Genomic DNA, 26,920 nt, shown 5'->3' with positions numbered 1-26,920 from the left:
AATCCTCCGTTAGTCGAGTTTGTCTTCTTTTCTCACACGGGTTACAAGTGCCCTTGTGGTTTATGATTTCCCGCTCTGTTCTTTGACCGCGATTGCGGCTCACGCCCTGAGCTTTCTTATTTCATTTCCGTCTTCCCTGTTACAAGCCCTGCATGAATTGTTGACTTCTCTGTGGCATCTCTTAATTCCGTTTTCTCTCAGAGCTGCTGCTGCCTGGCACAAGTCGGTACACGAGCAGAATGTCGTCTTCTTCTTCCAGACTGGACTTCCTCGTGGGCCAACAAGAGGGCAACCTGAGGACAGTCTGCCTTGTTAGGACCCCAGACCTGTTAACTAGAAAGAAGGCCCACTGTGCTGCTCCTGACATGAAAGAAGTGAGCAGAGTTACTGAGGAAGGATGGAGACCCACTTTATCATACTGTAGAATTAATTTGAAATGGAGAAATGTGCTACTTTTGCCCCTCAGTCTACACTCAATCACCCATAATGACAAAGTGATATTTTCAGAAAAGTTTGCAAATGTATTCAATATTAAAAGTTGCAATCACTTATCTCTTCATCCAGGAATTAGATGGACGACCATCGACACCTCGATACAAACACACAGCAAAGAAAAAAGTAAATGTGCCGAAGCTGCGTCACAGGCAACATGCACCGATTTGTGCTAAATAACCGAAATAATAGCACGTCCTTGATGTGATTTTAATATTCAGACTTTTCTGAGGGAACGTAACACTCGGCAAGCCCCCCGTTGTCACGACTTAGTGGGAGGCGCGGTGGTGGGCCGTAGGGTGGCTCTTGACCTTTCCTGGAAATGTCACTTTCTATTAAACCAATCGGGAGAAGTCGTTGGCTTCTGTTCTTCCTTCCCATAGCAGGATGCCCCTACGCCACCCAGCAGTCGGCTTGAAAGCTCCGACAGTACAAGAAAGCGGGCGCATCTGGAGGCCTGGCTGGTCCAAGAATACTTTGGCGGTCTCTGAATGAGCCCACAGAGAGAAGCAGCACTCTGGTGAAAACGGACATAAAAAAAAAAAAAGCCAAAGTGTGCCACTGATGTCTCTTAATGTCTTTTCTTTCTTTTGGACTGCAGCACAACTCTTGAGAAGAAAATGAGCAACATCTACGAGTCAGCGGCCAACACACTGGGACTTTTTAACAGCCCTTGTCTGACGAAAGTTGAGTTACGGGTGGCGTGCAAAGGGATTTCAGATCGGGATGCGCTTTCCAAACCAGACCCCTGTGTGATCCTCAAAATGCAGTCCCACGGCCAGTGGCTGGAGGTAAGGATCTTCTTTATTCCTTGTTTGGTGTGCTCTTTTGCTGTTTTCCATTGTAAATCCTCCACTGTGAAACATTAGTGCTTGATAGTAAGTGATGGACAATGGGGTCAAACCAAATCCGGACTTCAGTTTCCTTTTGAAGCACATTGGTGACCCACTAGTTAAAGATGCTGCTTCAGAACTCCAAGTACCAGCATTACCTGGAGCGCCGTCTGTCTGTGTTTCTTTAGATGTCTACACAGCACAACAGCTTATGAGTTACGTTTACTTGAGTCTCAATGGAGTGTGCCATGGGGTGGACTGGGTCCCCATCCAGATCTGCTTCTTACCTTACTTGAGATGCTGATGGGATTGGCAGTGGCCCCCCATAACGCAAAACTGATTAAAAGATTGGAAAAGGGAGGAATCTGTCAGCCTGTATGGAGAGATGTTGGAAACTTCAATTGGATAAGGATAAGGTGGGGGGATTTCTGGGGGCCCATCAGGGTCGGCCCGCTACTGTAAGGGAAATGAAGTTCAGGCAGTTATTGACTGTGTGTCTCACCTGGACCCCCAACCTGGCCTTCTCTCTATTCTTTACCTGACTCATGACTGGCATGTGTGAATCTATCTATCTATCTATCTATCTATCTATCTATCTATCTATCTATCTATCTATCTATCTATCTATCTATCTATCTATCTATCTATCTATCTATCTATCTATCTATCTATCTATCTATCTATCTATCTGTGCTATTTGTTTTAATTTTCTCATTATTTGTGTTCCTTGGTTTTGAATGTGCTGCCATTTTACTGTTCTTCATGGGTGAAGCCACAGGAGGCGGGTCCCCCTGACATTGCTGCTGTCGAGTCCTCCTGGCTTTGTATTCCCTTTCAGAAGTGAGACCCTGTAACTTTTTCTCCCCACTCTTTGAGCAGATCCAGCACAGGGTTCTTCCCATGTCACACCCATGCCGGTGGGCTTAAGCAGTATTGACACGTCTTTGATGTTGTCTCTCTCTGTCTGTGCTCAGCTTCCAGCTACTTCAATGGCTAACTTTCCAGGTGGCTCATTTCTTGCTGACTGATGCCCGAGTCACTTGTCTTGCTCAGATCCAGCATTGTATTTGGTGACATTGTGTACTATAAGTGCTGAACACCAAGCCATCCAATTGTGTTTGTGGGTGCCAATCATAACCTTTTATAAATTAGATGAAATAGATGAGTGTTTGAGTCAAAAGAGTTCTTTATTTGGGTGGTGGTATCGATTTGTTTGAAGGCGTGTATGTGTGGTGTGTTTTAACAGACAAACACAAAAAATCAATTCCACGTTTGTGATAAATTGCTGTCACAGAGAGAAAGGCGCAACATGAACAAGATTCACAATGACAAAAAAGTACAGGGAGTGTCATACATTAAGATGTGACAGACAGTGTAGATTAATATCGTGGGAGGGCCACTTGTCACCTCCGGGGCAAAGGTTCAAACCCCAATTCTGCAGCACATTTAACTTTCTATTCACCTGATCTAAAAATAAGCAAGGCTCTCACTCACATCAATAAATGGCTTTGGTGTTGTTTTCCCATTTTTGTGATTAAGCAGTGGTGATTTATTACTGCAGTCGCCCCATTGCTATTGTTTTACAACATCGCAAATAAAACTAGATCATTATTCTAGAGGGTGACACTGTGCTGGTAGATGCATCTTTAAGGGTGTTTAGGTGAATTTGCATGTGGCACCATCTCTGCAGACCCTGCAGTGTTCTTTATTAGCTCCCATGTTTGATTTGTTCCAGGACGATTATGTGGCTGGATGTTTAAGATCGTCACTCCAGTTCATGAGTATATGTTTAGTATCCTAGACATTTCTTTATTCCTGGATGTTCCGATGGGGTTTAGCATGAGATTCTTTCTCTGTTAATAACTCTTTTCAGTGATTCATGTAAACTGATTAATGAGTACAAACAAGTTGACTTAGTGGAGCTCAGCATGAGTGCCGTTGTACTCGCGTCACGTCATTCATTTTGCAGGTTGATATTTAAAGCGCATGTGCAAGTACCATCCGTCTGATTTATGATTCTCCAAAACTTCACTTAGGACTCTTTGGAGATCAAACCGAATCATTACTGGCAAATGAAAACTCTGTTACCGATCACTTTTTCATTCATCCTACAACTGTAATACAATAACAACTCTTTATTATTAGAATACATTCCTTGTTTGTTTTATACAATTTGTTACTGAAATTGTCTAGCAATTACTTACTTTAATGCATTTTTTTGGCTCCTCGATTGCACTGGCATGCATCAATTACAAATTATTTTGAATTTGACTTGAATTACTACCATCAAATGAATCACATGATTATCTTTCATTCAATGATCAAAATGAATCGTTATCCAAAAATGAGACACACAATTCACATTTCTCAAGTTCTTTAATTGAATCATTACTTGAAAAGGGGTCACACGATTCTCGTTCCTTTGGTTCTTTAACTACTTCCATATCCGATAAAGGGGTTTACAATTTCTGATCGATTAATTTGTGAATTGAATCATTACCCAAGAACGAGGTGCACACAGTTCACGTTTGTTTGATTCTTTAACTGAATCCTTACATGCAAATGACTAACACAATTCTTGTTCCATTGATTTCTGAACTGAAACATTTCCTTGGAATGAGATGCAGAATTCTCCTTTGGTTCTTGTACCAAATCCATACCCGAGAAAGGGGTTAAAAAGTTCTGTTCCTTTGATTTGTAAACTGAATTATTAACTGCAAACAAGTTAAATAATTCTCATTCCTTTGTGAAGTGAATTATTACCTGAGAACGAGTCACACAATTCTCATTCCTTTTGTCCTTTAATTGAATCCATACCTAAGAAAAGGGTACAAAATTTCTGTTCCTTTTCCTGCAAACAAGTAAAATGATTTTCGTTCCTTTAATTTGTGAACTGAATCATTACCTGGGAATGAGATGTAGAATTCTCATTCTTTTGATTCGTAAAGTCAATCGTTACCCATGAATCAGTCACCCAATTCTTGTTCCTTTATTTCTTTAACTGAATTCATATCTGAGAAAGTGGTTTAAAATTTCTGTTCATATGATTTATGAACTGAATCATTACCCAAGAATGAGGCACACAATTCTCGCCCATTTGATTCTTTAAATCTTTACCGACGAATGACTAACACAATTCTCATTCCTTTGATTCTTGAACTGAATCGTCACCTGAGAAGATGGTGCACAATTCTGGTTCATTTGATTTATGAAGGGAATCATTACCTGAGAACGAGTCACACAATTCTCTTTCCTTTTGTTCTTTAATTGAATCCATACCTAAGAAAAGGGTACAAAATTTCTGTTCCTTTTCCTGCAAACAAGTAAAATTATTTTCGTTCCTTTAATTTGTGAACTGAATCATTACCTGGGAATGAGATGTAGAATTCTCATTCTTTTGATTCGTAAAGTCAAACGTTACCCATGAATGAGTCACCCAATTCTTGTTCCTTTATTTCTTTGACTGAATTCATATCTGAGAAAGTGGTTTAAAATGTCTGTTCATATGATTTATGAACTGAATCATTACCCAAGAACGAGGCACACAATTCTCGCCCATTTGATTCTGTAAATCTTTACTGACGAATGACTAACACAATTCTCATTCCTTTAAATCTTGAACTGAATCATCACCTGAGAAGATGGTGCACGATTCTGGTTCATTTTATTTGTGAAGGGAATCATTACCTGAGAACGAGTCACACAATTCTCTTTCCTTTTGTTCTTTAATTGAATCCATACCCGAGAAAAGGGTAAAAAAAAAATTGTTACTTTACCTGCAAACAAGTAAAATGATTTTCGTTCCTGTGATTTGTGAACTGAATTATTACTTTGGAATGAGATGCAGAATTCTTGTTTGTTTGATTCATGAAGTGAATTATTAAGCACAAATGAGTCACATGAGTCTCGTTCCTTTGGTTCTTGAACCGCATCCATACCTGTGAAAGGGGTTTAAAATTTCTGTTCCTTTGATTTGGGAACTGAATTATTACCTGAGAATTACTTACATGATAATTGTAAGTTTGATTTGGAAATCGAATTATTACCGAAGAACGAGGCACTCAATTTTTGTTCAGTTGATTTTTTAACTAAATGTTTACCTGCAAAAAAAAATGTTTTTCATTTCTTTGGTCTGTGAACTGACACATTACCTGGGAATGAGATGTATAATTCTCATTGATTTGATTCATAAATTGAATCATTACCCACGAATGAGTCATACGATGTGTTCCTTTGGTTCTTGTACCAAATCCATACCTAAGAAAGGGGCTATAAAGTTCTGTTCCTTTGATTTGTAAACTGAATTATTAACTGCAAACAAGTAAAATGGTTCTCATTCCTTTGTGAAGTGAATCATTACCTGAAATGAGTCACACAAGTCTCGTTCCTTTTGTTCTTTAATTGAATCCATATCCGAGAAAAGGGTTAAAAATTTCTGTTCCTTTACCTGCAACAAGTAAACTGATTTTTGTTCCTTTGATTTGTGAACTGACTCACTACTTGGGAATGAAATGCAGAATTCTCATTCATTTGATTCATAAAAGTGAATTATTACCCTCGAATGAGTCACATCATTCTCATTCCTTTATTTTATTAACTGAATCCATACCTGAGAAAGGGGTTTAAAATTTCTGTTCCTCTCATTTATAAACTGAATTATTACCTGAGAATGAAGTGCTCGATTATTGTTAGCTAGCAAAATAACCGCGCTTCGCAGCGGAGAAGTAGTGTGTTAAAGAAGTTATGAAAAAGAAAAGGAGACATTTTAAAAATAATGTAATATCCCTGACCATCTCATCTTCGTTGTCAACCGTTGTAAAGATAACAGGTGTCATTCATCAAAGTGTTCACCACGCAAATCGGTACTCGTGAATCTAAGATGTTTAACAGACATTCCTGGTATTGAGTTGTGGATTTGCCTGTGAATATTTAGCGGCAGCGAGTCTATGAACTTAATTTCAACTTAAGCTTTACACCTTACTTTCCTATTGATATGTCTACAAAGGCTTGTTCAGATTCAGAGGGTTGTTCCTCTCTTACTGCATCAATAAACAGCTTGTCTTCCTCTTTATCTGAGACATCACACACTGCATGCACGGGTTTACCTTTCCCAGTCCTGCAAACTTTAGCGAATTGGTTCAATTTACCACATTTTTTACACTGTCTGCCTTTAACTGGACATTGACTTTTTCCACCGTGTGCTTTGTTTCCGTAGTAGCTGCACTTATGAATACGCTTGTATGCGTCACTCGCTTCATATTCTTTTGCTGCCGTCTCAATTGTGTAATGCGTTTTTTGTTCAGCACTCTTTGGAGCTCTTGCTTGTTGTCTGCGTATTGTGTTCACAGTCAGTTCACGTGAGCCGCTCGGAGTACATGCATCGAAGGTTCACAGCTGTGCTTGTGCTATCTTGTGCGATCTTGCGATGTCCACGGCTTTATTTAATGTTAGCTAAGACCCGGCACTTAAAAGTTTCTCTCGCACTTTCGCTGAGTTTGTGCCAAACACTAGTCTATCCCTGACCATCTCATCTTCGTTTGCATAAGCACAGTCCTTCACCCGCGAATATTTAGCAGAAGCGTGTCTATTGGATTGCTGCTGATGGACGGCCTTATATGGGCAGGCACTCAATTACGTGGGAGGCGTGACGATGTGGGACGCAACTCCGCCTCACACGGCGACCGAGCTGCAGGCTATGGCCGTATATGTGTACGTAAGTAGGATTCAGTTATGACGTTACGCGTAGAATAACTTTTGTAAGTATGCTGTAAGGAATGAGCCTGCCAAATTTCAGCTTTCTACCTACACGAGAAGTTGGAGAATTAGTGATGAGTGAGTCAGTCAGTCAGTGAGGGCTTTGCCTTTTATTAATATAGTCTAGCAAAATGCCCGCGGCGACGTACTGACTTAAAATTTTTATTAAGAAGAAAATTAAACCTTTTTAAACTGAGTGTAAATATCCCAATAATTATTTGTTAAGGATCTCTTTGTATACCACGTTGTCAGTTCGGCCCTCCAGTTGTAATCTGACCAAGCTGTGCACTGAGCTTACTCTGAGCATGTAACGTACAGTCGGCCATGTGAACAGTAATCTTGTCTCAAATCTCACAGCTTGGATTGCTGCTGTCATAATCGGTTTGAGTTTCATGGTTTGTTTCAATGACGACGGTATTTGTAGGACTTGTGTTGAAGTGACATTCGTCATCTGTCAAGCGTTGTAAGTACACAACCGGTTTCATCGATAACTTCACATCCAGCTTTTGAGAGTTTAAACATTCGTAAACATCAAAGTGTCCACTACTGAAATCGTCACCTGTCAGTCTAAGATGTTTAAGAGGCATTGGCGGTTGTCCAAAGGTGTAAAATATTTGGCCATTTCTGTACACTTGAAAGCGACAACCGAACAATTCAGCAGCAGCCATCAACTCACATGCAGATCCACAGGTGAAGGGCTTAAGCATTTCACTCTTCTAGTGCTCCTGTGTAGTCTAATTACCTCCTGTACCGTCATCAGTCCACACCTTGAACCTGTCCAGTCATTCAATACATAAGACACAATGGATATCAAGAGTGAGCCTGATATGGCCGTGCAATATGTAACACAGAGAAAGGAAAAGGTTGGTGGTATCTCCGGGCATGGAAACCACTCGCTAAGTGACAGTTCTTTGATCGATGGTGATCACCTCGATAGACATGTTAATGGGGGTACGGTTGGAATGATAAAGGAAATGAGTACCTGAACAATGTAAGGTAAGTCTAAAATACCTACACAATAACTATAATCGTAATAAATGAACAATAAAACAGCGGAGAAGCAGTGGATTAAATAAAAAGGCTGTAGTTATCAGCAGGGAGATGTGAATCCCGTGGCGAACAAAGGAAGGGAATGTAGAGACCGGAGTGACAGACGGCCTTATATAGGCAGGCAGCCAACAACGTGGGAGGTGTTGGGATGGGGGACCCAACGCCGCCTCACACGGTGACCGAGCTGCAGGCTATGGGCGATATATATGACGTAAGTAGGATTCAGTTAGCGTTGGGAACCCGCGTTCCAAATTTCTTTAAGATGGGCCCATAAGTAACAAAGACCGTTGAAAAGTTCAATATGGCAGCCGACAGTGGCATCATACCAGCAAAATAAGTACATACATTGGTTTCGGTTAGCTCAGGGAAGCCGCCTACCAAATATCGTGAAGATGGGGCCATAAATAAGAAAGTTCAACATGGCGGGCGTTGTCGACCGTTATGACCGTTACGTGTAGAATTTCAAAATAAAACCTGCTTAACTTTTGTAAGTAAGCTGTAAGGAATGAGCCTGCCACATTTCAGCCTTCTACCTACACGAGAAGTTGGAGAATTAGTGATGAGTGAGTGAATGAGTGAGTGAGGGCTTTGTCTTTTATTAGTATAGATTTGATTTGGGAACTGAGTCAGCCTGGGAATGAGCTACATGATTCTCATTCATGTGATTCATAAATGGAATCAATACCCATGAACGATTCACACTTTTTTCTTTTCTTTTTATTGCCCAGAATGGGCCAATTTGTAATGAAAACTAGGTGAATTTTAAGATGGGAGAAATCTCTAATGCGGAAATCATTGGTGCGTATGAACCGGAAGTGAATCTGGCTTGGTTGTCACCCGAGTGTGTGGTCGTGAACAGATGCAAAAGTATGGCAAACTTTTTAGTTGTAACCTGATTTCTATGTGGTCTGAGACATTTGTGACCCGAGGTTCCACTGTATGTGTTCAGGTAAAGTACCACTTCCGGTTGATGGATTTGGCCCAAAAGTTAATACAGATCTACAGTTTTGGTATAACAACCACATGCCGAATTTCATCCATCTAGTTGCGTTTTTGAGATATCGTGTTTATACAAACACACACACACACACACAGGCATAATTCCAAAAAACTGTATTTTCAGACTCGGGGAGTTTTAAAATGTCAAGATTCATCAAAATGTTGAGGTCGAATTTTTTTCATGATTAGTGTACTTTCTCTATACTTTGTATACTTCGAGTGCGAAGTGGCAGGTGAATTACTGTCAACAAAAAGCAGGAACCTGAGAAATAAACTGAAACGTAACTCACTCGTGATTTTCCTGTCCATACGGTAAAGTTTTTCTTGAGCAGCACATTCTGATTTCAGGTGTTTGAATTACATCTTGATATACAACAAGTGCAAAGAAAGGCGGCACGTAAATCGTTTTCTATTCCACAGGCTTTACGCACCCACATTCAGCTCGCTCTGTCACCGCAAATGCTGAGTGAACATCTGCTCTCCGTCACCAGCCGCCGTTCACTGGATGAATATGTGCAGGCGGTTTGTGGTGGATGACTTTTAGTTTTAGAGTTAAATGTTATAAGGGTTAAAAACCAACAGCAAGAAAATTAATTCAAAAATGAAAACTAAAATTATCTTTAGTAAATTATTATTTTATTTCAGTTAGTCTATCCAGCTACTTTAATAGTTTCGTTTAGTTTTAGTTTTTCATTTCAGTTTTGTTAATTATTTTTTTTCAGTTTGTGAAAATATTTTTTAAATATAATTTTAGTTTTCGTTAACTATAATAACGTTGGTCTGGACATATATAGTCTTTAGAAAAGGTTTATGAAAAGTCAAAGATGTCAAGGATGAATGTCCCAGGCGGCTTGTGATCGAGCACTCAAAGTTGTTCTTGAGATGCTTTGCTGACAATCCAATGAAAACGGCCGCACGTTGCTGGCGCCCTCTTCTAACGTCGCTCTTCAGATGAGGCATATTTATTATAAAACTAGCCGTGTAAGCCCCTGCTGTCAAAAGCCTGGGGTCCTAGAAACTATTGAAATTGTCAGAAAAAAATTGAAATGTAGCAAATGTCAGTTAATTGAAAGGAGCTACTCTCCTAGAAGGTTTCGTTTTTGCCGATGTGCTCGAATCACTTCAGTATTAGGGGCTAAGCGAGTGACTCTTTTGTCCGAGGTTTCATTTTGCCGACGCTTGTGTATTAGTTTCTGTTTCCTCGGAGGTGGAGCCTTTACCCCTGACTCCACCTCTCACGTCAGGGCCGGACAGACAGACAGACTTCCATGTGTAGACGTTTATATATAAGATTCTACGCGGTGGTTTCGCAGCATGTGACTCTTAGATATTCTGACTGGCTGGCTGGCTGTCAATATCAATCCATCCATTATCCAACCCGCTATATCCTAACTACAGGGTCACAGGGGTCTGCTGGAGCCAATCCCAGTCAACACAGGGCGCAAGGCAGGAAACAAACCCCGGGCAGGACACCAGCCCACCGCAGGGCGCACACACACACCAAGCACACACTAGGGACAATTTAGACTCGCCAATACACCTAACCTGCATGTCTTTGGACTGTGGGAGGAAACCGGAGAACCCAGAGGAAACCCACACAGACACGGGGAGAACATACAGTGGTGTGAAAAACTATTTGCCCCCTTAGTGATTTCTTATTCTTTTGCATGTTTGTCACACAAAATGTTTCTGATCATCAAACACATTTAACCATTAGTCAAATATAACACAAGTAAACACAAAATGCAGTTTTTAAATGATGGTTTTTATTATTTAGGGAGAAAAAATCCAAACCTACATGGCCCTGTGTGAAAAAGTAATTGCCCCCTTGTTCAAAAATCACCTACCTGTGGTGTATCACACCTGAGTTCAATTTCCTGATTACTGCCACACCTGTTTCAATCAAGAAATCACTTCAATAGGAGCTGCCTGACACAGAGAAGTAGACCAAAAGCACCTCAAAAGCTAGACATCATGCCAAGATCCAAAGAAATTCAGGAACAAATGAGAACAGAAGTAATTGAGATCTATCAGTCTGGTAAAGGTTATAAAGCCATTTCTAAAGCTTTGGGACTCCAGCGAACCACAGTGAGAGCCATTATCCACAAATGGCAAAAACATGGAACAGTGGTGAACCTTCCCAGGAGTGGCGGCCGACCAAAATTACCCCAAGAGCGCAGAGGCGACTCATCCGAGAGGTCACAAAAGACCCCAGGACAACGTCTAAAGAACTGCAGGCCTCACTTGCCTCAATTAAGGTCAGTGTTCACGACTCCACCATAAGAAAGAGACTGGGCAAAAACGGCCTGCATGGCAGATTTCCAAGACACAAACCACTGTTAAGCAAAAGAACATTAGGGCTCGTCTCAATTTTGCTAAGAAACATCTCAATGATTGCCAAGACTTTTGGGAAAATACCTTGTGGACTGATGAGACAAAAGTTGAACTTTTGGAAGGCAAATGTCCCGTTACATCTGGCGTAAAAGGAACACAGCATTTCAGAAAAAGAACATCATACCAACAGTAAAATATGGTGGTGGTAGTGTGATGGTCTGGGGTTGTTTTGCTGCTTCAGGACCTGGAAGGCTTGCTGTGATAGATGGAACCATGAATTCTACTGTCTACCAAAAAATCCTGAAGGAGAATGTCCGGCCATCTGTTTGTTAACTCAAGCTGAAACGATCTTGGGTGCTGCAACAGGACAATGACCCAAAACACACCAGCAAATCCACCTCTGAATGGCTGAAGAAAAACAAAATGAAGACTTTGGAGTGGCCTAGTCAAAGTCCTGACCTGAATCCAATTGAGATGCTATGGCATGACCTTAAAAAGGCGGTTCATGCTAGAAAACCCTCAAATAAAGCTGAATTACAACAATTCTGCAAAGACGAGTGGGCCAAAATTCCTCCAGAGCGACGTAAAAGACTCACTGCAAGTTATCGCAAACGCTTGATTGCAGTTATTGCTGCTAAGGGTGGTCCAACCAGTTATTAGGTTCAGGGGGCAATTACTTTTTCACACAGGGCCATGTAGGTTTGGATTTTTTTTTCGCCCTAAATAATAAAAACCATCATTTAAAAACTGCATGTTGTGTTTACTTGTGTTATATTTGACTAATGGTTAAATGTGTTTGATGATCAGAAATATTTTGTGTGACAAACATGCAAAAGAATAAGAAATCAGGAAGGGGGCAAATAGTTTTTCACACCACTGTATAAACTCCATGCAGGGAGGACCTGGGAAGCGAACCAACAATATGATGGCTGGATTTGCTCAGAGTCTTTAATGTCCATTTTCCCAAGCAACACAGTTTTTGATGTTTTAACAATCTCTTGTCTCAAGCTATAAACTCGTTTGGCCGGTTCTGGTCCCAGGACATCTCCTTCTGTTTGCAGGTTGTAAAGTAATGCGATGCTTCAAGCTGCATCACATGTCTTCCTTTCCCAAGCTGTAAACCAATTCAGTCCTGGTGCCCTTCTCGTCACAGGTGATAAAATTGTCAATACAGCTTGAGGCGTCCCCTGAATTCTTACTCCGATCAAACAAATGGAACTGTGATGGATTCTAGTACAATTCAGGAGAAACCGATTACCTTTGATATCAGACTGCCCATGCACGTGTCCTGTATTTAAGTTCATCCGTTGTTTTGTCGTGAGCGAAAAACAATCTAGATATAGACTAAAATTTACCGATTTTGCACATCACAACAACATATAATCCATAATCCAGCGGCTTCTACAGCAGTGTATGGGCTCTGGAGGAAACCCCGTCCCATCACCAGCTAAGGATCAGATAGAGAGAGAGAGAGAGATACGCGCTGGTGACTGTTGGATTAATTTGTTAATTAGGATGAGCTTGGTGCATAATAAATGACACTATCAACTCTTATGTATTATCTGCGGTATTGGGAAATGAGTTACCGAGAGACATTTAAGCTTCAGATACGATTCTCCTAACGTGCACCTCGTGTCATCATTACTCTCCATTTAGAGATTTTAGGGTCTTTTTGTATGCCTGAAATGAATGATGTTTACAGTAATGTCAGCGACACTCATTGCGATCCGATGTAGCGGAGCCCTTAAACCGGCAGAAACGGCCGTAGTTGTTTCCCAGTGCAATTTGCCAGCATGCTGGAGCCGAGTATATTTGGCAACGTACATTCGTTGAACGCCACAACTGGCTCTATTCAGTTCCCAGTGCGATTTACCAGCACGCCGGAGCTGATCAGTCCGTGCCATACATTCGTTGAGCAGGCAGCTCTGGATCACTGGCGCCCCCTAGTGAGTCAGCATCAAGGTCTCTGGGATTCGGCCTCTGCACTAGACTAGCCTGCCAGCATCAGCGTTGGCCTCTGTGTGCAGCCAGTTCAAGTGCAGTTGACGCAGTCAGTGATTTACTGAATTACATCAGTGGTGTCAGTTGCACTTTCTACATATAATAAGAGATTGTTGTAGTAGTTTTTTAAATAGTTTTTAAAGTTCATTGGCAGTGTGTAAAATGATCAGGGTGTGTTCTATTAAAATTTCACTTTTTCTTGGTGAATTGTGACGTTTTCTTAAAAAGTGCAGCAAAAAAGTATTTGGCGTCCAGGGGTGCATTAACCACAGTATGTATGTGGCAGGGTCAGTCAGTCAGTCAGTCATCATCCAACCCGCTGTATCCTAACACAGAGTCATGGGGGTCTGCTGGAGCCAATCCCAGCCAAAACAGGGAGCAAGGCAGGAACAAATCCCGGGCAGGGCACCAGCCCACCGCAAGGAACACACACACACACCAGGGACAATTTAGGATTGTCAATGCACATAACCTGCATGTCTTTGGACTGTGGAAGGAAACCCATGCAGACACGGGGAGAACATGCAAGCTCCACGCAGGGAGGACCCAGTTTAACTGTTTTAGGGCGGGTGTCGACTTTTGTCGACAGGAGGGGTTGAGGGCGAATGTCGACTAAAGTCGACATCCAGGGATAGAGGCGATAATCAGCTGTTAATGGCGACAAATCTCACTGTCACGTCACAGGCATTCCCTCTGTTCTTGGAGGAATGCTAGACTCGTTGACTCGGCAACTAATCCTAGCGTGTGCGCGAGTTGCGAAATGTAAACAATGGCAAGATGGCATCGACATGTGACAAGGGAGCGAAGTGAGTGCAGAAAAGAAAACACTTGGCAGACAATGTTTTGCGCATTATCGCGGAGTCGGACTCTGATTTTTCAGAATCGGATTTTATTGACAGTGATCAGGAGATCAAGCAAGAGAGTGAGAAGCTGGCATCAGCTGATCAAACACCAGCCGATGCCGCGCCAGCAGATCTGCTGCCAGTTGAGTGTCTTCGTGCAGCGAATGCATCTACGACAAGGTACGCGTGGGATAAATACACAGACATTGATCCGTTGAGAGCCGATCTGGCTGCTGGACTTCACAAGACGGCATGGCTTGCTGTTGGACACGACAGATCACCAGCTGCTGTACTTCAGGCTGCTCTGTCCTGATGCTGCTTTTCAGCTACCGTCAGATGAGACAAACAGGTAGGCAGAGAAATTCTTTGAATCGCGGGTTGCGTTTGCATCGCATTCTCGTTTTTCAAAGTGTAAACTCAACAAAAGACGAGATGAAGCGTGCTGTGGTATCACAAATAGAGATGGGACAGAACTGGTGATATAACTTCAGGGAGCATTGGTCCAAACGTGCTTTGTCCCCTGGTGGCTTTGGTCAGGTTATGCAGCATGGTGATGGGTACGTGCTGCTGCAAAGTTTGATTCACTTCTGTAATAAACAAGCAAATCCCACGGGGTGAGCCAGGCTATAATGCCATGCATAAAGTTCATAAAGTTTCAGAAGATGAAAAGAGGTGACAATACGGTTTTCATGCGGGCAGAAAACTTGGTGGCAGTGGAATGGCACGATGGCAAAAGGGTGACTTGTCTCTCTACAGTACACACTAACAATACATGTGAGAAAGTGCAGCAACAGACAATTGAAAAGTCGGCACCACAGCAACACGTATTGTGAGCAGTGCAATGTGGCAGTGACTGAAATTGGCTGCTCTGAGCGACATCAGACTTTGCTGTGTAAAATGTTTGTGAAGTCATAGAGTATGCAGGCTCATACAACATGCAAGACAGGAACATTTGTCAAAAGTAAATATTTGTTGTTGATTTGATATGTTAAACAATTGCTTTGTGTTCTTTTTTAAAAAATGTTAGTTTTTGGAAAAATATTCAGCCCTGGGAGATAAGAAACAAAAAAAAAAAATTTCAGAAGAGGACAAGCTGTGGATCAGTTCACCTTGGGACTGGTCGAGTTCCGCTGCCCTCTGGGACAGCACTTAGGCCTGAGGATCAGCCCCCTCTTAGGACCCTACTGCGTAGTCTGGTCTTGATCTATTTCAGGTACGCTGCAACTGACCCACCATGTTGCCTCAAGTGTGTGGGGGAAAGTTGTAAGAGAACAGACAGACCACGATAAAGAGTTGGTGACCCAATATAACTGAAGTGAAATAATCACCAGAAAAGAAAATGTGCGATAATTACGGAAATGTCTTTCCACACACAAGTTCCCAATTGACCTGTCTCAAGATGGCGGATCTACTGGTCGGTGGACGGAAGTGACCTCAGCGGTGTGTTGCCTTGCAGGGGGAGTACCAGCCCCCCAAACCCGGCACGGATGGACAGCAGGCACAAGTTTCAGCACAACACCCGTCCATTTTCATGGGGAAACGTTTCCCAGTTGTTCCCATTAGTAGCCCAGTACAGTACAGTACAGCCCACAGCACTTTCTTTCCCCCCTTCTCGGATTTCTCTCTCTCTCAGTTGCCTCCGCTCCTCCTCTGTCAAGCGTCATCCTCTCCCTCCCGACTCTGGCCCTCAGTGTAGTGGCACCCGGGAGCATGCCAGGTGGCCCATTAGCATGGTCCGGATGTACACTCAGGTGTGGCAGAAGTCTGACATAATAGCCTCTGCAACTCCCCCTGATGGCACACACGGAACCCAACAGGGTTACAATGAACTCCAATTCCCAGCATGCCCTGTGGGAATCTGAGGTGCCTCAGAAACGCAGGGGGACTGCCCTGAGCACACTCTCTCCCCCAGTGCTCCCATCCAGCTGGCATCCCGGCTGGGCAAGGTATCCTGGCTGTCCACTTTGAGTGTTATGGCTGTCAATCTTCCAGTATGCAGAAGGATTAGGACAACAGCGCCAACACCTGGAGTGGCAGGGATTTACAATCACCAGAGCCCTGAAGCTGCACACGCACGTGACTCAATCCGAATAAAATTCTTACAAGAGGGTGGATGATGATTGGCGTACCCTCTTTAATATCACAATAGACGTCAGGCACAAGGCATGGGATAGCAGGCCATCACAAATCAGGCAAATTACATTTCAATAAAAATCACTGATAGACCCTGAACCGGGGTTTTTGTGGGGAGGGGGTCATAAACCAAACTACAGTTGCTCTCTGAATATTTGCAGAGAAAACAAAAATGATGCCTTAGAAGTACTAATTCATATTTAAAGGCCCAAGGGATGGAGGAGACGCTTACCAGTAACTTTCTATCCTGCTGGAGTGAATTCTGGAATCAGATAGGAATCACAATTTGTCTTCTCTCCTAATAGGCTGAGGCAGCCAGAGTGAGAAATAAATAAATAAAAGTGGAGAAGGAAAATAGAAAAAAAAAAAAAAATAGGTCAGCGCTCCGTCAAAACATCGCTGCTTGAATTTCGAATGAAGTAAGTGACATAAATCTTTCATGGAAAACTTTTGCACACAATGCCTTGGCATCGTGAGATGAGCTCCTTCAGAAATCAGTGCAAAGATAATCGTGCGGTTTAAAGGGTCAGAGACAGCGGGAAAAAGATACGACGACCAATCATGTTTAGAGCTCGAATAAAAATACGATGAGCGAAAATCACCTTGTGATGGCCTTTAGTGTGAAGCTGGAGCCTTAAGCCTGACATCCTTCCTTCCTTTCTTCCCGCAGTGTTATTTATGCATCCAGTGCTCAGCGGCGGCTCACTTTGTAATCATCTTCTGCTTGAAAAGATTGTTCTGAGCTTCAAGTGGCTTTGAGATTTTAATAAAAGACTTGGCTGATCCGCACAAAACAGATATGGAAGAACGTAAGAAATCTGGCAAATATGAGAGACAAGCGGCCGTCCAGTCCATCGAGCCTATTGGTTTAACTAATAGCACAGCTCCCCTCGCTATCTCGTCTGAATTCTCCTTGAAAGTTGTCCAGGTTGTCTGCTTTGACTCCACATCTCAGTATTATTTTTTTATTCTTTATTTCGCCTTATACAATTTCTTGTATTAGGAATTTGTTAGTTTTCACATACCACTTGGGGTCAGAGAGTAGGGTCAGCCATTGTACGGTGAGCATCCCCTGGAGCAATTACAGGTTAAGGGCCTTGCTCAAGTGCCCAGTAGAGCAGAACCCTTTTTGGCAGAACCAGCAACCTTCTGGATACCAGCACAGATCTTTAGCCTCAGAGCCACCACTCCGGTTTGTTCCAGAATCCCACAACTCTTTGCATAAGGAAGTGCTTCCTGGTTTTAGTCTTTGCACTGATGTGTTCGAGTACCTAATTCTCCATCAAATTGAAAGAATTCTACCAAATCGACTTAAATACCCTGTAGTCTCCTCTGCTCTGACTAAACAGGTCTGTTACCGTCCGACGTGTCCTTCAATCCCAGGATGCACCTGGCTGCTCTCTTCTGCACACCTTCAAGTGCTGTTATGTCTTTCTTCTAGTGTGGTTACCAGAACTGCACCCAGTACTCCATGTGTGGTCTTACTAGTGCATTATATATTGTGGACCTCCAGGGGGCGCACCAGCCACCCAAACACCAGACACAACAGACACAAGTGCTGTAAAACAGAAGGTTTTTATTCCATAGGAAACGATTCCCAGTTGTTTCCCACTAGCACCAGTCATAGCATAGCCCAGGAATACAGCACACAGCACTTTGTCTCTTTCTTTCTTTCTTTCTTTCTTTCTTTCTTTCTTTCTTTCTTTCTTTCTTTCTTTCACCTCAACTACTCCAGAGGCAAGCTTCTTCCCTCTTCCTCCCAACTCTGGCTCTCTCTGCGAGGTAGCTGGCTCCTTTTTCAGGGAGGTCTAGAATTACTCCCAGGTGTGGCGGAAGCCCAAAGTAAAAATCACACCTTCAGGTGAGAATTGAAGGCCACTCAGGCCGGCGGCTTGCTGTCAGTATGGCATGATGGCTCCTTTTGGACAGCCCGCTTCCTTAGAGTGTGTGAGACGGAAGGGGCGGGGCTAATTGCCCTTACTGGGCACTGTAGGGAAAGGAGGAGAAAAGAATGTTAGTGACAGCACCCGCTCTCACCCCAGCGGGTTATCACTTACTTTGATCAAGCCCGTGAAGAAATCCTTCAATGCCGGTTTGTGAGAAAAGTGCTGGAAGTGAGATCATTAGGAGGGCGTGGTCTAGACAGGAAGTTCATACTGGTTTAGCTGGACTTCAAGAGAAGGGCAAAAGAGGTTAGTGCACTACATCAACCTCAGAGCTAACATCTTACCCTCGGTGAAGCCCTTTGACCTTCTCCTATGTGCACATGTGTGACGATAGATAGATAGATATGAAAGGCACTATATAATAGATAGATAGATAGACAGACATGAAAGGCACTATATGATAGTTAGATAGATACAAAGACAGACATGAAAGGCACTACATGATAGATAGATAGATAGATAGATAAGTTGCTATATAATAGATAGATATGAAAGGCTCTATATGATAGATAGATAGACAGATAGATATGTCTATATGTATATATATATATATATATATATATATATATACTAAGCAAAAAGAAATGTCCTCTGACTTTCAACTGTTTTTACTTTCAGTAAACTTAATGTGTAAATATTTGTATGAACACTAAAAGAGTCAACACCATAAGACATAAACTAAAAATGTTTCACAATGTGTCCCTGAATGAAGGGAGGCTCAAAATCAAAAGTACCAGTCAGTATGTGGTGTGGCCGCCAGCTGCTTGAAGTACTGCAGTGCATCTCCTCCTCATGGACTGGACCAGATTTGTCAGTTCTTGCTGTGAGATGTTACCCCACTCTTCCACCAAGGCACCTGCAAGTTCCTGGACATTTGTGGGGAATGGCCCTAGCCCTCACCCTGCGATCCAACAGGTCCCAGACGTGCTCAATTCCTTCGACGATAAACACAAATCCGTCCATCACCCCTGGTGAGACAAAACCGTGACTCATCAGTGAAGAGCACTTTTTGCCACTCCTGTCTGGTCCAGCGAAGGTGGGTTTGTGCCCATAGGCGGCGTTGATGGTGATGCTGGTGAAGTCTGGTAAGGACCTGCCTTACAACAGGCCTACAAGCCCTCAGTCCAGCCTCTCTCAGCCTATTGCGGACAGTCTGGGCACTGATGGAGGGATTGTGTGTTCCTGGTGTGACTCGGGCAGTTGTTGTGGCCATCCTGTACCTGTCACGCAGGTGTGATATTCGGATGTACCGATCCTGTGCAGGTGTTGTTACACGTGGTCTTCCACTGCGAGGATGATCAGCTGTCCTTCCTGTCTCCCTGTAGCGCTGTCTTAGGCGTCTCACAGTGCGGACATGGCAATTTATTCAGCAGTCCTCATGCCTCCCTGCAGCAGGCCTAATGCACGTTCACGCAGATGAGCAGGGACCCTGGGCATCTTTCACAGTCGGTAGACAAGTCTCTTTAGTGTCCTGCGTTTTTAGAACTGTCACCTTAAATGCCTACTTTCTGTAAGCTGTTAAGGTCTTAACGACCATTCCACAGGTGCATGTTAATTAATTGATTAGGGTTAATTGAACATGCATGGAAAACATTGTTTAAACCCTTTACAATGAAGATCTGTAAAGTTATTTGGATTTTTAAAACATTATTGTTGAAATACACAGTCCTGAAAAAGGGACGTTTCTTTTTTTGCTGAGTATATATATAACCACCGTGACCCGCTCAAGCACCAATGACAGCGACCTGCGACCCACCAGTGGTGTGATGGTGGACACCCAGACTTGAAGATCTGTTTTGCTACTCCCTTACTGGCTGTAAGATTTGCACTCTGGTGACCCCCAGCAGACCCACAGATCCCCAATAGCAATGGTGTTGTCACTTTGTAACCAGCAGTCGGCCCATTTGACATACGGCTAAATGGCCAGTCCCGAGTGAAGCTGTTAGTTGGCACAGAAATGTATAAAGCAAGTAATAAATGTGGATTCTCTGCAAATCAAAACCCCTGGTAAGCTCTGTTTGAACATAATAAAAAAATGATTACAGGCAGAAAAAAAAAATCAACAGAGTTTGCAAAATGCTAACACTCGGGACGTCCCTGGGGCTGCCTGGAGTCACTTATTGCCTCATCACAAGACCTTAACAAAGTCTTTCTACTCGACGATTCTCTGGAGAGCTGAATTTTCTTTCCAGGCACACAAATTCACCCTCTGAGATAAAAAAATGTGACGGGTTGATTTCAAAGCACAGCTTTTCTTCTTCAGAAAGGGAAATGTTTTACTTTCCAACTTCCTTCCTTTCAGTATCAGTGGTGGTAGGGCTGGCTAGCCGGAGGCTGAAAATTGAAAACACGGAATGCTTTAATGACTTCCATTCGACAGCGGCTCGGTCCGGTGCTCTTCTCTTACGCGGTTGTGAAGGATTTAGCAGCTGACCTATATTCTGAGGTTTTATTTCTTTGGAACTGGGCTTTCAAATACAATTTGTCTCATTTTTTTCATAGGCAGAATCAGAAATCAAAATGCTGAGAAGCTACCGGTAACTGCCAGCCAGTTTGTTCATCCCTGACATCCCTACATTAGCTACATGGTCTACTAATCTACTGCAGGACAGTCCACCTGGGATGAAGGCTAGGGGGCACCACTGGGCCCCAAACCTAACACACAAATGCACAAAACAGTCCCGGGTTCAAATAGAGGGGGTTTTATTACAAAAACACTTTTGTATAACAATTATACCAGCTGATTCTTCTTCTTTCTTTTTCTCTTCCTCTTTCTCTCCGCACTGCTACTCCTCTGAGGCGAGTGTTGCCTCTCTTCGCTCCTGTCTCTGAACAAGCCAGCGCGACCCCTTCTACAGAGAACCCGGGAGTACTACCGGTGCCAAGTCACAAATAGTAGGGAGTGTAATTCCCTGCAACACCCCCTTACAGCATCCACTGAACCCTGCAGGGCTGCACTGCTGGACTACAATTCCCAGCATTCCCTGTCGGTGTCCGAACAGGTACCGATATCCGGGAATGCTGCCCTTTAGCATATGGAGGGGTGACAATAACCTGAATATACCACTCTCCCCCATCCTTCCATATTATTGGTGTCCCTGCCACATAGGGTTCCCCAGTCAACTCCAGCTGGGACGCTGATCCTCAGGTGTTGTCCCTAACACCATACTTTAAGGTAGCCTATTTTGTTATATATTGGTTGCTATCGGAGGCATCATTGACCCTCAAACCCCAGACACAACATCTCTGACTCCAGTCCTGGGTTCAAAAGATGTAACAATCTCTATACAGGCTCTTTTCATTAAATCACCACCATTTCTTCTTTTTTCCACCCTAACCCTACCTCCCCATGCTGTGGGTCGGATATTTTGGTAACAAGTAACAAAATGATAAACACAGTAAAAGGCCAAGGGACAATCTCAGAGTTTTAGCACCTCCAAGATCTAACCCAATCACCAAGCCTACACGGCCTAAGAGAAGCCCGGAACATGAGAATCCTCAAACTCCATTTCCATGGCCTATCCGACAAGACCTGAAAGGGAATCTGGAGCATGAGAAAATACGGCAGTATAAAGATATGGCCAATAAAAAACACAGCATCCTTACGGAAGCTTGGAGCAGGGAAAAGGAGGGTACCTGTGATGTACCTCAGTAGCTTCCACCTTGCCTTTTGGGTCCCCTGTGCATTCCTGGGAACCATTGGGAATGGGGTCAATTCCAAATAACCTAACCCTAAACCTTCCAGGAAAACTTTGTCCTCCTCCTCCTCACCCAATTCTGACTCCCTGGACCACATGGAGGTCTTCTATTTAAACCTGAGTACTTCTAGTGCCAAACCATTACCTTCACAAAGCACTTCTAGATCAGATGGTACAACCTTAGGACCAGAGGTTCATCCTCCCAACAGCTCCCACAGAACCCAACAGGGCAACACTTTGGAACTACAATTCCCATGTTGCCTTGCAGGTGTCCAAATGGGGGCTCATCAAGAGGGATGCTGCCACCCAGTGCACTAAGTAATGACACGCACCCGGGTGGCGGTCTACCACTTCCCCTCGCTGCAAGAAAGGCAGCAGCAGTTGTAACTCTACAGTGGAGAGCAACCAAGTGCATCATGGGACTGAAGGACATGTCCTACCGTGACAGACTCTAAGAATTAAATCTGTTTAGTCTTGAACAGAGGGGACCGAGTGGGGACCTCATCCAGGTCTTCAAAATTTGCAAAATTTGAACTAAACTTGAGGATACCCGTGGAAATTGAGGGGAAGATCATTTAGGACTGAAGCCAGGAAGCGCGTCTTTACACAAAGAGTTGTAGGAATCTGAACAAACTACCGAGGCATGGAGTTTGAAGCAGACACCTTGACAACCTTTAAGAAGGATCTGGATCTGGATGAGATGTTGGGGACAGCCAAACAAATAAGCCTGATAGACCAAATGATCTCCCATTGTTTGTCAAATTTCTTATGTTCTTTTTATTACTTTGGCCCCACAACTTGGGAAGGAAACGCCAACCATCCCAGTCAGGATGCTCCTCTAATCATGCAGTCCATCTCTTATGCTGACCAGTCTGGCCACAGATAGATAGATAGACAGATAGATAGATAGTGTGGTGGAAGTACTGACGTCCAAGGCTGCACAATTGTCCGGGTGACACCTGGTGCTGGCCACAGGCCCTTATAGGGTTGAGCTTCTATGCCCAACCCCATGGCCCCCATACCAGGTGGGGCGACTACCCTCTCGTGGTCCTGGGAAGGCACAGTCCCTTTCCTGGTCCATCCAGGCATGGTGACTGGGACCACCACAGATGATAACGTTTTAAATTAGCTTGGAGTGATGGCTGCCAGCCCTACTAAATTAAATATGATTTCAAATAGAACCGGTCCAGCAATGTGAATAAAAATTCTCAACAAGCAGCACACCATGCCACAATCAAAGAAAATTCCAGAAAACCTGTGAAAGAAAATGACTGAAATAAAGTTGATACAGTGCCGTGAAAAAGAGTGTGCTCTTTTCCTAATATTTCTCTATTATGTTAATTTTTGACACTGAATGCTTTATTAGGTCTTTAAACAAAATCTAATATTGACCTGAAAGAACAAATAACAGGGGACGCGGTGACGTAGTGGTAGCACTGCTGCCTCGTGCTAAGAAGACCAGAGTTCATGTCCTGTCCTGGGTCCTCCATACGCAAGGTTTGCATGTTCTCTCATTGTCTGCATGGGTTTCTTCCTGGTGCTCCAGTGTCCTCCCACAGTCCAAAGACATGCAGGCTAGGTGAATTGGTGACACTGAATTAGCCCTAGTGTGTGCTTGGTGTGTGTGTGTGTTTGCCCTACAATGGACTGGTGCCCTTTCGAGGGTTTGTTCCTGCCTTGCACCCCCATGTTAGCTGGGATTGGCTCCAACCCCTGCCCATGTTGGTGAGAGGAATGGTGAGGATGAGGGAGTAGAGTTGGTGAAGGTGGAGGAGTTTAAATACTTGGGATCAACAGTACAGAGTAATGGGGAGTGTGGAAGAGAAGTGAAAAAGAGAGTGCTGGCAGGGTGGAATGGGTGGAGAAGAGTGTCAGGGGTGATTTGTGACAGGTGGGTATCAGCAAGAGTGAAATGGAAGGTCTACAGGATGGAATTGAGACCAGCTATGTTATATGGACTGGAGACGGTGGCACTGACCAGAAGCTAGAGGTGGCAGAGTTAAAGATGTTAAGATTTGCATTGGGTGTGACTAGGATGGACAGGATTAGAAATGAGGACATTGGAGGGTCAGCTCAGGTGGGACGGTTAGGAGACAAAGTCAGAGAGGCGAGATGGCTTTGGTTTGGACATGTGCAGAGGAGAGATGCTGGGTATATTGGGAGAAGGATGTTAAGGATAGAGCTGCCAGTGAAGAGGAAAAGAGGAAGGCCAAAGAGAAGGTTTATGGATGTTGTGAGAGAGGACATGCAGGTGATGGGTATGATGGAACAAGATGATGAGCATAGAAAGATATGGAAAAAGATGATCCACTGTGGCAAACCCTAACGGGAGCAGCCGAAAGAAGAACAAGAAATGTAAAGAATTACATATAGGCTTTGTTGGACTGAATGGCCTGTTCTCTTTCAGATTCTTCTAATGTTCTACAAAAAGTTTTGGAATAGGCGGGAAGGTTTAAAGTGGGAAGAACAAATGTAAACGTCGAAGCTCGGTCTGGTCGGCCATCAATAACACACACACAAGTTCACACCAATATGGTGAATGCCTTCATCAGAGAAGACCAACAGATTACGTTGTTCACTAATGGTGCACTTTTGGTTATCAGCTATGGATCTGCACGTGCCGTAGTGCATGACGACATGGGGTGCCGTAAAATGTGTGCAAGATCTGCACAAGCCAAGCCAAGATGTGAACTCCTCACGAGTTCTGGAATGTTATAGATTTATATGACTAACAGTTAGCCTCTCATATGAACTGTTAGTGTTGTCTTTTAAATAGCAATCGGATGGCATCCTGTGTCAGGGTCTGTTTCTAACATTTCATGCAGTGCTGTCAAGGAGCCATTTGGCCCCCCATTGACTCTCCTGCAGGGTCCAGAGCATGAAGGAATGGCTGAGTTTTATGTTTTATTATTTCTGACTGACTGATCATCTCAGTTCTGCTTCGCATGAGTTTCAATCTACCGTGAAGTGAGCTATATAAAAGAAAAAATAAATAAATAAAGAGAATTCAACTGATCCAACTCCTTATATCAAGACAATGTCACGCAAGCCAAATCATTTATATGAAAATGTGTTAGAGGGGCTTTATTCCATCATGTCATTCTGTGAAACACGGCACAGTGGTGTGTCTTGTGTTAGGAGGCAGGTCTACCATCAGGGCGTTTGGATACGTGCCCAGGGTCCCATGGCGGGAAGGGGCTTTTTCATCAAATCATGCCTCCATAGGGTCCTGTGATGGTAAGGGGCCTATTCATCAGGTCTTATGGCAATAAGGGCTTTTTCATTAAATCATTTCCCTCTGAGGGTCCTGTGACAGTAAGGGGCTTTTTCATCAGGTGATGTGATAGTAAGGGGTTTATTCATTAGGTCTTGTGACCGTAAGGGGCTTTTTCATCAGGTCCTGTGACAGTAGGGGGCTTTTTTATCAAATCATGTCCCCCTGAGGGTCTTGTGATGGTAAGGGGCTTTTTCATCAGGTCCTGTGACAGTAAAGGGCTTTTCCATCAAATCCAAGGCCAAAAGACCTCCAGCCCAAGCTATGCATTCTGCCTGACATACTGTAAATGTTCTTAAGTCATTCTTTATTGGTTCTTTTTAACCTCCATCTTAGAGGGTTCAACACAGTGGGCTCTGTCACAATTTGAGGGATTCGCTTTCATTCAAACATCTCAGGAACTTTGATCAGGTGGTGGACACTTCGCTTTCACAATGCAAGCAAACGCCGCATGACATCCAGGGTGCGTTCTGTGATTTTGGACGTATGTGATTCAGATGCTGTGTGAACACCATATTATATACTGTACAGTAAGTAGCAAAGCTGTTGGGGATACTGCTGTGTACCTGTTTAGACTAAATCTGGAGCGCTCTAGAGACGTGTGATACGCAAGATTGGGTTCTATGAGTCAAAGCATGTACTGTGTAACGTGCCAGGAAAGCAGACAAGTGCAGTCAAGGCAAAAGGTAGGGGCTCCAGCCGGGTCACCCCTTTAAATTATGACAAAAATACAGCTGCGTGGAGACCAAACAATCTGTTGTGATGTAAGATTTTGCATATAACTTGATAAATGTTTTGTATGTCTTTATATTTGTAATTTAGTGTTACTTTGCTGAGAGGGATTCGTGTTTGCCATTCCCCACCCGTTTACGACTTTTCTTTGTAATTTTACGACAGGATTTGGGGGGTGTGTCTTAAACCAGTTTGGCGAGTGTTTCTTTGCTAAAGTCTTACAACCCCCCTGCAAGGAAGCCAGGATGTTTAACATATGGCTTGAGGGGTTGCAGGTGTTAAGATGTTCTATTTCACCCATTGGTCTGAGATATGGCTGTCTGGATTGGCTGTAGGGGTTGGACAGAAAACCTATAAATTTGCTTGCTCAACCACATTCTCTCTCTCTAACCAACATATGATGAAGAAGTATCTTTCTCTTGCTAACAACTGAAGAAGACCATCACACCATGAACTGAAGACAACACAATGAAGAGCACAGCTTCAGCCATTTTGAACAGACATGTGGCTAAAAACTGAGCACCAATGATGTCTTAACTAGAGACATTTTAAGTAACTACAAGTCTGTGTGCCACCTGAGCTACTCATCACCATTTAATCAGGTTGTATGGCTGCCGATATTCAAATGTACTTTGCATTTTGTTATTATTAATGAATATTATCAGTAATACATTATTTTATGTGTAACTTAATTCCTGCTTGTCTTTTTACTACATCTAATTGCCTGAGGTTATAGATATAGAAGGGAAGGTGGGGATAAATTATATAGAATAATACCTTATAAACAGTGGTAAGTCTGTGAGATTAGGCATTCTAAGGCTGCATATTAATA

At 43.2% G+C, this 26,920-nt stretch overlaps 1 protein-coding gene across 1 annotated transcript in view; it reads left to right on the top strand.

The window, feature by feature from the left end:
* Positions 1-26,920, top strand: part of LOC120515754 (copine-4) — a 466,133-nt gene that overhangs the window by 143,960 nt on the left and 295,253 nt on the right. Inside the window, exon 2 of the mRNA XM_039737037.1 lies at positions 1,094-1,283. Coding sequence (XP_039592971.1) covers positions 1,113-1,283 — 171 coding nt within the window. The 5' untranslated portion in view covers positions 1,094-1,112. The remainder of the gene's footprint in view (positions 1-1,093; positions 1,284-26,920) is intronic.

Source organism: Polypterus senegalus, chromosome 15 (genome assembly GCF_016835505.1).
Source record: "Polypterus senegalus isolate Bchr_013 chromosome 15, ASM1683550v1, whole genome shotgun sequence".
Taxonomy (NCBI): Eukaryota; Metazoa; Chordata; class Cladistia; order Polypteriformes; family Polypteridae; genus Polypterus; species Polypterus senegalus.
The sequence above is the reverse complement of the archived record's forward strand: the minus strand, read 5'-3'. Positions and strand labels throughout refer to the sequence as shown.